At 52.3% G+C, this 11300-nt stretch overlaps 1 protein-coding gene and 1 pseudogene across 1 annotated transcript; one reads left to right on the forward strand and one right to left on the reverse strand.

Moving 5' to 3' along the window:
• Positions 1–278: 278 nt before the first annotated feature.
• On the reverse strand, positions 279–5193 carry LOC101136657 (glyceraldehyde-3-phosphate dehydrogenase-like; annotated as a pseudogene).
• On the forward strand, positions 4931–9643 carry MCHR1 (melanin concentrating hormone receptor 1). The gene is made up of 2 exons (XM_031005529.3): positions 4931–6576; positions 7785–9643. The coding sequence occupies exons 1-2, from the start codon at positions 6288–6290 to the stop codon at positions 8762–8764; spliced, it is 1269 nt and encodes a 422-aa protein (XP_030861389.1). The 5' UTR covers positions 4931–6287; the 3' UTR covers positions 8765–9643.
• Positions 9644–11300: the final 1657 nt, after the last annotated feature.

The following is an 11300-nucleotide window of genomic DNA, read 5'->3' on the forward strand; positions in this document are numbered from 1 at the left end:
CTCCTCATTTCCTCTCATTGTTACTTCTCCTGACTCTTAACACTCGGAAGTACAAGGGACTTTTTTTTTTTTTTTTTTGGCAAAGTACAGGGGACTTCATTAATGGTACATGACAAGGTGGGTCTCCGTAGGCCCCACCCTATTCAGGGGTCTGACATGGAAACTGTGTCGAGGGGAGATGCTCAGTATGGTGGGGGCTGAGCGCAGCAGGGCTCCCCAGCAGCTGAGGGCCCCTCTCTTCCTCTTGTGCTCTCACTGGGATTGGTGGCCTGGGTCTCTTACTCCTTGGAGGCCATGTGGACCATGAGGTTCACCACCCTGTCATACCAGGAAATGAGCTTGACAAAGTCATTGTTGAGGGCAATGCCAGCCCCAGCATTGAAGGTGGAAGAATGGGTGTCACTGTCAAAGTCAGAGGAGACGACCTTGTGCTCAGTATAGCCCAGGATGCCCTTGAGGATCTCCCTCAATGCCTGCTTCACCATCGTCTTGATGTCACTGTATTTGGCAGGTTTCTCCAGATGGCAGGTCAGGTCCATGACCAACGTGTTGGTGGTGGGGACATGGAAGGCCATGCCAGTGAGCTTCCCATTCAGCTCAGGGATGACTTTGCCCACAGGCTTGGCAGGAATGATGTTCTAGAGAGCCCTGCAGCCATCACACTACAATTTCCCGGAGGTACCATCAGTAGTCTTCTGGGTGGCACTGAAGGCATGAACTGTGGTCATGAGTCCTTCCATGGTGCCAAAGTTGTCATGGATGACCTTGGCCAGGGGTGTTAAGCAACTGGTGGTGCAGGAGGCATTGCTGATAATCTTGAGGCTGTTTCCATACTTCTCATGATTCACGCCCATCACAAACAGGGGGGCATCAGAAGGGGCAGAGATGGTGACTCTTTTGGCTCCCCCATCTAAGTAAGTCCCAGCCTTCTCCATGGTAGTGAAGATACTGGTGGGCTCCATAACATAATCAGCACCAGCATCACCTCCTTTGATTTTGGTGGGATCTCATTCCTGGAAGATGGTGATGGGATTTCCACTGGTGACAAGCTTTGCGTTTTCAGCCTGATGGTGCTGTGGAACTTGCCATGGGTGGAATCATACTCGAACATGTAGACCATTTAGCTGAGGTCAATGAAGGGGTCATTGATGGCAACAATATCCATTTTGCTAGAGTTAAAAGCAGCCCTGGTGACCAGGCACCCAATATGTCCAAATCTGTTTACTCCAGCCTTCGCTTTTCCCTTGGTGCCTCAGGGACGCAATTGGCGCTGCATGAGAAGATGCAGCTGTCAGTCGAACAGGAGGAGCAGAGAGCCTGTCATTGCTTCAGACTCAATAACTGGGGCAGGTCTTAGTGTTATAGCTTGGGATGGGAAATACAGCTTCTGCTTTTGGAGAAAATACTTCACCCATGAGGACCAGGACCAGCTAATAAGGACTGGGAGAAATAAAGGGACTATGTGTGGGAGTGAATCTTTTTTTTTTTTTGAGAGAGGGTCTTGCTTTGTCACCTATGCTGAAGTGCCATTGTGCAAACACTTCTCTCTACAGCCTCAATCTCCTGGGCTCAAGCAATCCTCCTGCCTCAGACTCCCAAGTAGCTGGGACTATAGTCGCATGTCACCATGGCTGGCTAATTTTTAATTTTTTGTAGAGAGGGCCTCGCTGTGTTGCCCAGGCTGGTCTTGAACTCCTAGGCTCAAGCGATTCTCTCACCTCTACCTCCCACAGTGCTGGGTTACAGGTGAGAGCCACCCCATCTGGCCAGAAGTGGATCTTGAGGGTGCTAGATGATGCAAATATAAGGTTGAAAGGAGAGAGTTTTGGCCAGGCGTGGTGGCTTATGCTTATAATACCAGCACCTTGAGAGGCCGAGGCAGTAGGATCCCTTGAGCTCAGGAGTTCAAGACCAGCTTGGGCAACACAGCAACACCTTGTCTCTACAAAAAATTTTAAAAACCAAAATTAGTTGGGCGTTGTGGCTTGTGCCTATAGTACCAGCTACTCGGGAGGCTGAGGTAGGAGGATCACTTGAACCGGGGAGTCAGAAGTTGCAGTGAGCTGAAATCTCACCACTGCACCCCAGCCTGGGTGACAGAGTGAGCCCCTGTCTCAAATAAAATGAGTAGGCCAGGTGTGGTGGCTCACGCCTGTAATCCCAGTATTTTGGGAGGCTGAGGCTGGTGGATCACTGGAGGCCAGGAGTTTAAGACCAGCCTGGGCAACATAGTGAGACTCCATCTCTACTAAAATTAGCCGGGCATGGTGGCACGTGCTTGTAATCCTAGCTACTCTGGAGGCTGAAGCCAGAGAATCACTTGAACCAGGAGGCGGAGGTTGCAGTGAGCTGAGATCATACCACTGCACTCCAGCCTGGGCGACAGAGCAAGACTCTGTCTCAAATGAAAAAATACATACATAAATTAATTAATTAAAAAAGAAAGGAGATAGTTTATTGACAGGGGAGAACTCTCCTGCAACGCAGGATGTAGCTGGAGCCAGTCCTAACATGCTTCTGGGATAGCTCCATGAAATTTACAATTTACAATAATTTACAATATTTACAATAATAAGGTGGGGATGCTGGGATGGCCATTGCAGAGTTTTGGGATTTTTTGTGCATAGTAAAATACACATAAAATTTGCCTCTTCACTTTGTATATTGTGGTACGATATACATAACATAAAATTTACCATTTTAACCACTTTTAAGTGTCCAATTTAGTGGCATTAAGTACTTTCACAATGTTGTGCAGCCATTATCACTGTCCATTTCTAGAACTTTTTTTTTTTTAAGATGGATTTTCGCTATTGTTGCCCAGGCTGGAGGGTAATGGCACAATCTCAGCTCACTGCAACCCTCACCTCCAGGGTTCAAGCAATTCTCCTGCCTCAGCCTCCTGAGTAGCTGGGACTACAGGCACGTGCCACCATGCCCAGCTAATTTTTGTATGCTTAGTAGAGGCAGGGTTTCACCATGCCAGCCAGGCTGGTTTCAAACTCCTGACCTCAGGTCAGGTGATCTGCCTGCCTTGGCCTCCCAAAGTACTGGGATTAGAGGCATGAGTCACCACACCTGGCCAGCTACACACTTTTAAACAACAAGATCTCATGAGCACTCACTCATTATCACAAAAACAGGAAGGGGGAAATCTGCTCCCATGGTCCAATCACCTCCCACCAAACATGCTTCCTCACTTCCTTAAGGACTTTTCTGGAAGTGCTTCTCAGTGAGGCCTTCCTCTACTGCAAAGAGCTTCCCCTGCCACAAAGAGCTTCTTTTTTTTTTGAGACAGAGTCTCGTTCTGTCGCCCAGGCTGGAGTGTAGTGGCGTGATCTCAGCTCACTGCAATCTCCGCCTCCTGGGTTCAAGCGATTCTCATGCTTCAGCCTCCCAAGTAGCTGGGATTATAGGCGCTTGCCACCACACCTGGCTAATTTTTGTACATTTAGTAGACACAGGGTTTCACCATGTTGGCCAGGCTGGTCTCAAACTCCTGACCTCAGTCAATCCACCTGCCTCAGCCTCCCAAAGTGTTGGGATTACAGGCGTGAGCCACTGTGCCCGGCCAAGACCGATCCTTTCAAAACATGTCTGATCATGTCTTTTCTCAGCTGAAAACCCCCTGGTGACTCCCATTTCCCCTAAAGGCAAAGCCAAAGTGCTTATACTGGCTGGCAAGGCCTGGCAGAATCTGCCCTTCCTGCTCCTTCCTCTCTGATGACAGCTCCTGCTAATCTCTACTATAGCCACAGTGCTCTCCAGAGTCACCCTGCACACTCCTGCCACAGGGCCTCTGCACTGACAATTTCCATGGCAGGGAATGCTGGTCCTCCAGAATATTTCTTTTTTTCTTTTTTTCTTTTTTTTTTGAGACAGCGTCTCGCTCTGTCACCCAGGCTGGAGTGCAATGGCATGATCTCGGCTCACTGCAATTTCCACCTCCCGGGTTCAAGAGATTCTGCTGCCTCAGCCTCCCAAGTAGCTGGGACTACAGGCGCCCGCCACCACGCGCAGCTAATTTTTATATTTTTATTAGAGACGGGGTTTCACCTTGTTGGCCAGGATTGTCTCGATCTCTTGACACCGTGATCCGCCCGCCTCGGCCTCCCAAAGTGCTGGGATTTCAGGCGTGAGCCACTGCGCCCGGCCACTCCAGAATATTTCTAAGCATGCTTCCTCACTTCCTTCAGGACTTTTCTCAGAGAGGCCTTCCTTGATGATCAATCCTCTATAAAATGGTAACCTCCACCTCTCTTGGTATTCCTGGGCCCTCTCACCCTGCTTTAAGTTTTTTACAGCAATTGCCAATATCATAAGTTATCTTTATGTGGAGTATATATTTTTTCTTTTTTTTTTTTTTTTTTTGAGACGTAGTCTCGCTCTGTCACCCAGGCTGGAGTGCAGTGGCGTGGTCTCGGCTCACTGCAAGCTCCGCCTCCCGGGTTCACGCCATTCTCCTGCCCCAGCCTCCCGAGTAGCTGGGACTACAGGCACCCGCCACCACGCCCGGTTAATTTTTTATATTTTTTAATAGAGATGGGGTTTCACCATGTTAGCCAGGATGGTCTCGATCTCCTGACCTCGTGATCTGCCAGCCTCGGCCTCCCAAAGTGCTGGTATTACAGGCGTGAGCCACCGCGCCCAGCCATATTTTTTATTTTTTCTGAGACAGGCTCTTTCTGTGTCGCCCAGGCTGGAGTGCAGTGGCCCAATCTCAGCTCACTTCAATCTCTGCCTCCTGGATTCAAGCGATTCTCCTGCTTCAGCTGCTTAAGTAGCTGGAATTACAGGCACCTGCCAACATGTCCAGCTAATTTTTGTATTTTTGTAGAGGCGGGGTTTCACCACGTTGTCCAGGCTGGTCTTGAACTCCTGAGCTCAAGCAATCCACCCACCTTGGCTTCGCAAAGTGCTGGGATCACAGGCATGAGCCACTGCGCCTGGCCCAACACTGTTCTTCAGAATCACCCTGCACACTCCTGCCGCACGGCCTTTGCATTGGCGATTTCCACAGCCAGATATGCTGGTCCTCCAGAATATTTCTAAGCATGGTTCCTCACTTCCTTCAGGACTTTTCTGGAAGCGCTTCGCAGTGAGGTCTTCCTCGATGATCAATCCTATATAAAATAGCAACCTCCACCTCTGCTGGTATTCAGGGGCCAGCTCACCCTGCTTTAAGTTTTTCATAGTAATTGCCAATACCATGAATTGTCTTTTGAGGGGTTTTCTGTCTCCCCCCAACTTGAATGCAATCTTCATGAGGACAGGGACTTTATCCCCCACCCACCCCCCCCTTTTTTTTTTCTTTTTTTTTTACTGCAAAACCTAGAACAGTGCTTGGCAGGTAGTAAGTACTCAATAAATATTTGTTGGATGAACCCAATAAGCAAACAAGACAGAGGACACATGTAGGGATCCGTCCGTGAACCTCGACCCCTGGCTCCTGAGTCCGGCAGTGGGTGCAGTGGCAGCTCCTATCTGTGAGAGCCCCAGAGGCTGGCAGCAGGATGCCTCCGTGGAAAATTCCCTCAACGCCTTTGCCTCTGCAGCTGTTCCTCTGGGATGATCTCTTTGGGGGATCATGCTCAGATATTTGTCTCAAAGAGTCCCAGGCCAAACCTCAGGGACCTCAGAGCGTTTAGAAAAATAACACCTCTGTGAGCTTGGTCCAGGCAGATCCCATGCAGAGAGGAGTTTGTCCCTTTCCAGTCCCCGAAGTCCTGGCTATTGCCAGCATGGAGTGACCTGTGTCACCTCTGAGTGCCAGGCAAGGGTTCAGCAGCCGACGACTCAGCTTCTGCAGGATGCTGGCAGCATAGCCAGCTAGACGGTTGGAAGCCGTCAGGGCACAGGGAAGGGGCCGAGGGTGCCCTGAGTGTGCGTGGGGGGGCAGCCCTGCTGCAGTCCAAGCCTTTGATTCCCAAGCTCTGTGCAGTTTCCCCTGGACCCTGCCATGTGGCCCAGCCACCCATACCTGGAATAGGGGCTAAGCCAAGCTGCTCTCTCCTCCAAAGGGAGGCAGCCTGTGTGCTTTGTCCGTTTGCCTTTGCAGAGACCTCGATCCTCACACAAGGCAAGCAGCAGCCCCTGTAAGCGCACGAGACAATCCCAAGTGTCAGTGGGAAGGAGATCCCTTTCCTGATGGGGCTGCCTGTGTCCAGTCCCTCCCAGCTTCCCCAGGGCCCTGGGGCTCTGCAGGCATTCAGAAGTGGAAGCCAGCCACAGCCTGGGACTGAAGAGGTTAATGTGCATCTGCCTCCGAATGTTAATGTGTCTAGGTGATGTCAGTGGGAGCCATGAAGAAGGGAGTGGGGAGGGCAGTTGGGCTTGGAGGCGGCAGCGGCTGCCAGGCTACCAAGGAAGACCCCCTTCCCGACTGCGGGGCTTGCGCTCTGGGACAAGGTGGCAGGCGCTGGAGGCTGCCGCAGCCTGCGTGGGTGGAGAGGAGCTCAGCTTGGTTGTGGGAGCAGGCGACCGGCACTGGCTGGATGGACCTGGAAGCCTCGCTGCTGCCCACTGGTCCCAACGCCAGCAACACCTCTGATGGCCCCGATAACCTCACTTCGGCAGGTGAGTTGACTGGGAGCCCTCCCTCCTCTGGGCTGTGGGTGGAAAATGGGAAGGTTTCACCCCTGAGCCAAACTGCTTGGGAAACTTTATCACAGTTCTTGGGGACAAGATCTGTGGTCTGCTTTGCTCAGAGGGGCAGGAGAAAAGGGGGCAAAGGTCCGCAGGGGCAGACGGGCAGGAGCAGAGCAGGGGGCGAAGGCATATTCAGAATGGCAAGGAAGGGGGGCCAGCCGCGAGGCAGCAGGGGAAGGCTCGCTGCTGGGTTCCAAAGATGCTTGGCAGAAAAAATTCCAGGCTGGAAAAGCAAGCGAGAGAAGCTGGAGGGTGGTATGTGGGAGACAGCTGGGGGCTCACTCCTGCACTGTTAGCCTCAGCTTTTTACTCGCACTTGGATGATGAGGTCTGAGACATCCTTACTGCCACCTGGGAGAGGCCCTGGGAAGGGAAGACTTCACGGAGCCATGAGGGGATTAACTTTTCTGGTGAATTAAGCTTCCTGACATTTCCAGAGCTGCGGTGCCCTGGGATTCCAGCTTTGAAGGAGAAAGGAAGGAAGGAAAAGAGGAAAGGCTTATGTGGATAATTTTTTCAGGCTGCTGAGCTGCAACAGACAGTTTCTGTCTCTGCTTCACTCAGGAAGACCAGGCTCAGAAGATACCAATCAAGGAAATCCCCGCTAGGAAGCCTGGGGTAGGGAGAGCTGCTGGCTTGACCGGGGCACAGCCGGCAAAAGCCTCTACAAGACAGTCGCCCACAGAGATGCCCAAGAATCAGTACACAGTTTCCAACCAGAGATCTCCAAAATGAAACACTCAGGGCTACACATAGGAAAAGCACACACAAACACACACATACACAGACACTTACTTTTGCGTCCTTCTGGCTATGCTGACGAGGTTTCCTGGTGAAGCCCAGGGCTCACAGAGTAATCTCTGCAGACAGCTGTGGTTCTTGCCTCTGGTGCCTGCAGGAGGCAGGCATGTTGTGTCCTTCCAAGACAGATGGCTCAGGGCACTCTGGTAGGATTCACCAGGAAACTCATGGAGAAGGGAAAAGGGACAAGATTAGCAACAGTGAAGGGAGGGAGAATGGTGGGAGAGGATTCCAGATGAACGGTGGGTCGCTGGAGGCTGAGCATGCCAGCAGGATGTCAGTTCTCAGAGCAAAGCCCATGTCAAACAGCCAATGCTTGCTCCTTCTGTCCCCAGGATCACTTCCTCGCACGGGGAGCATCTCCTACATCAACATCATCATGCCTTCGGTGTTCGGCACCATCTGCCTCCTGGGCATCATCGGGAACTCCACGGTCATCTTCGCGGTCGTGAAGAAGTCCAAGCTGCACTGGTGCAACAACGTCCCCGACATCTTCATCATCAACCTCTCGGTAGTGGATCTCCTCTTTCTCCTGGGCATGCCCTTCATGATCCACCAGCTCATGGGCAATGGGGTGTGGCACTTTGGGGAGACCATGTGCACCCTCATCACAGCCATGGATGCCAATAGTCAGTTCACCAGCACCTACATCCTGACCGCCATGGCCATTGACCGCTACCTGGCCACTGTCCACCCCATCTCTTCCACGAAGTTCCGGAAGCCCTCTGTGGCCACCCTAGTGATCTGCCTCCTGTGGGCCCTCTCCTTCATCAGCATTACCCCCGTGTGGCTGTATGCCAGACTCATCCCCTTCCCAGGAGGTGCAGTGGGCTGCGGCATACGCCTGCCCAACCCAGACACTGACCTCTACTGGTTCACCCTGTACCAGTTTTTCCTGGCCTTTGCCCTGCCCTTTGTGGTCATCACGGCCGCATACGTGAGGATCCTGCAGCGCATGACGTCCTCAGTGGCCCCCGCCTCCCAGCGCAGCATCCGGCTGCGGACAAAGAGGGTGACCCGCACAGCCATCGCCATCTGTCTGGTCTTCTTTGTGTGCTGGGCACCCTACTATGTGCTACAGCTGACCCAGCTGTCCATCAGTCGCCCGACCCTCACCTTTGTCTACTTATACAATGCGGCCATCAGCTTGGGCTATGCCAACAGCTGCCTCAACCCCTTTGTGTACATCGTGCTCTGTGAGACGTTCCGCAAACGCTTGGTCCTGTCGGTGAAGCCTGCAGCCCAGGGGCAGCTTCGCGCTGTCAGCAACGCTCAGACGGCTGACGAGGAGAGGACAGAAAGCAAAGGCACCTGATGCTTCCCCTGCCACCCTGCACACCTCCAAGTCAGGACACCACAGCACGCCACCGGGAGAGATGCTGAGAAAAACCCAAGACCGCTCGGGAAATGCAGGAAGGCCGGGTGGTGAGGGGTTGTTGCAATGAAATAAATACATTCCATGGGGCTCACACATTGCTGGGGAGGCCTGGAGTCAGGTTTGGGGTTTTCAGATATCAGAAATCCCCTTGGAGGAGCAGGATGAGACCTTTGGATAGAACAGAAGCTGACCAAGAGAACATGTTGGTTTGGATAATCGGTTGCACTATATCTGTGAGCTCTCAAATGTCTTCTTCCCAAGGCAAGAGGTGGAAGGCTACTGACTGGGTTTGTTTAAAGTCAGGCAGGGCTGGAGTGAGCAGCCAGGGCCATGTTGCACAAGGCCTGAGAGATGGGAAAGGGCCCGATCGCTCTTTCCCGCCTCTCACTGGTGTGACGGAAGGTGGCCTTTCTCCCAAGCTGGTGGATAATGAAAAATAAAGCATCCCATCTCTTGGCGTTCCAGCATCCTGTCAATTTCCCCTTTGCTCTAGAGGATGCATGTTTATTTGAGGGGATGTGGCACTGAGCCCACAGGAGTAAAAGCCCAGTTTGCTAGGAGGTCTGCTTACTGAAAACAAGGAGACCTGGGGTGGGTGTGGTTGGGGGTCTTAAAACTAATAAAAGCTGGGGGTGGGGGGCTTTTGCAGCTCTGGTGACATTCTCTCCACGGGGCACATTTGCTCAGTCACTAATCCAGCTTGAGTGTCTGTGTGTTCTGCATGTGCAGGGGTCATTCTAGTGCCCGGTGTGTTGGCATCATCTTTTTGCTCTAGCCCTTCCTCTCCAAAATAAAATCAAATAAAGGAAAATCTCCACCCACATCACTCTGGATGTTCTTGTGGACTTGGGGGTGGGGGTGGGCTGGGGGGAAAGGTGGGCAGCAGAAAAGAGAAAGAGGGGTCACTTGGTTGTGGAATTTAGATCTTGGTTCATGCTGCATTTTTAGGAAGCATGAAGCAGGGATCTGTTTTTCTGAACCCACAGGGAGGATTCAGTGGCATAAATGGAATTACTGGGGATTCATTAGATTTTGCAGTTCTGCTGCTGGGCCTGTTCTTGGGACTCAGCTTCCTGTCTTCTGCACAAAATCCCCTGGACTTTGTTGTCATCAGTGATGACTCCTCAGGCCCCAAGTCCCAACCCCCACTCCCCCGCCTCAACCCTCACCCCCGCTTAGTCACCAGCCGCAGAGCCAGCTCTTAGGGCAGCTGAAGCCTCTCTGCTTTCTACAGCTGAGATCTGGTGTGGGCACCTTGAACAGAAGATTACAGCCGGGGCCACTGGGAGGCAGCCACGACTGCTGCTTGGCTGCTGCTTCTTGGTGTCTTCACTGAGAGGGGACTGGGAGCCGTCAGTGCAGTGCTCAGCAGACCTTACTGAGAGAGCGGGAGAAAGCTGCAAGCATCCTTAAAGCAGGGGCACCAGCACAGCCTGTTCCTCTTCAGAGCTGCAGCAGGGAGCCTCTTCAGAAAACTTCTGGGCAGCTTCCTTGGGTCCTGGGGACTTTTTTTTTTTTTTGAGACAGAGTCTCGCTCTGTCGCCCAGGCTGAAGTGTAGTGATGTGATCTCTGCTCACTGCAAGCTCCGCCTCCCGGGTTCACACCATTCTCCTGCCTCAGCCTCCCGAGTAGCTGGGACCACAGGCACCCGCCATCATGCCTGGCTAATTTTTTGTATTTTTAGTAGAGACGGGGTTTCACTGTGTTAGCCAGGATGGTCTCGATCTCCTAACCTTGTGATCTGCCTGCCTCGGCCTCCCAAGGTGCTGAGACTGCAGGCATGAGCCACCGTGCCCGGCTTTTTTTTTTTTTTTTTTTTTGACACAGGGCCTTGCCCTGTTGCCCAGGCTGTAGTGCAGGTGACATGATCACAGCTTACTGCAGCCTCAACCTCCCAGATTCAAGCAATCCTCCCACCTCAGCCTCCCAAGTAGCTGGGACCACAGGCGCACACCATCATGCCTGGCTATTTTTTTATATTTTGTAGAGACAGGATCTTACCATGTTGCCCAGGCTGGTCTCAAACTCCTGGGCCCAAACAATCCTCCCACCTTGGCCTCCTGGAATGCTGGGATTACAGGCTTGAGACACCACATCCGGCCCCTGGGGAGCTCTTTATCACAATCATTAGTATTTCCTGGCCTGTGTTCCCCTCCACCCAGCACCTGGGGAGTAAAGAAGCTGATGGTTATTTTCCTTACTCACTAACAGTAGGGTCTCCAGCTGCCACCAGTAACTTGAAATCTATTTTAGACGCACACTCAATAAAAGAAGATTCTGGCCAGGCGCGATGGCTCACACCTGTAATCCCAGCACTTTGGGAGGCCGAGGCAGGTGGATCACCTGAGGTCAGGAGTTCGAGACCAGCCTGGCCAACATGGTGAAACCTCATCTCTACTAAAAATACAAAAATTAGCCAGGCATGGTGGCACGTGCTTGTAGTCCCAGCTACTTGGGAGGCTGAGACAGGAG

The sequence above is a fragment of the Gorilla gorilla genome, chromosome 23 (genome assembly GCF_029281585.2).
Source record: "Gorilla gorilla gorilla isolate KB3781 chromosome 23, NHGRI_mGorGor1-v2.1_pri, whole genome shotgun sequence".
Classification (NCBI taxonomy): Eukaryota; Metazoa; Chordata; class Mammalia; order Primates; family Hominidae; genus Gorilla; species Gorilla gorilla.

Excerpts from the sequence above, each read along its gene's own strand:
- MCHR1 (XM_031005529.3), top strand. The coding sequence starts at position 6,288 with ATGTCAGTGGGAGCCATGAAGAAGGGAGTGGGGAGGGCAGTTGGGCTT. Across the intron at positions 6,577-7,784 it reads CGATAACCTCACTTCGGCAG|GATCACTTCCTCGCACGGGG; the intron begins GTGAGTTGACTG and ends TTCTGTCCCCAG.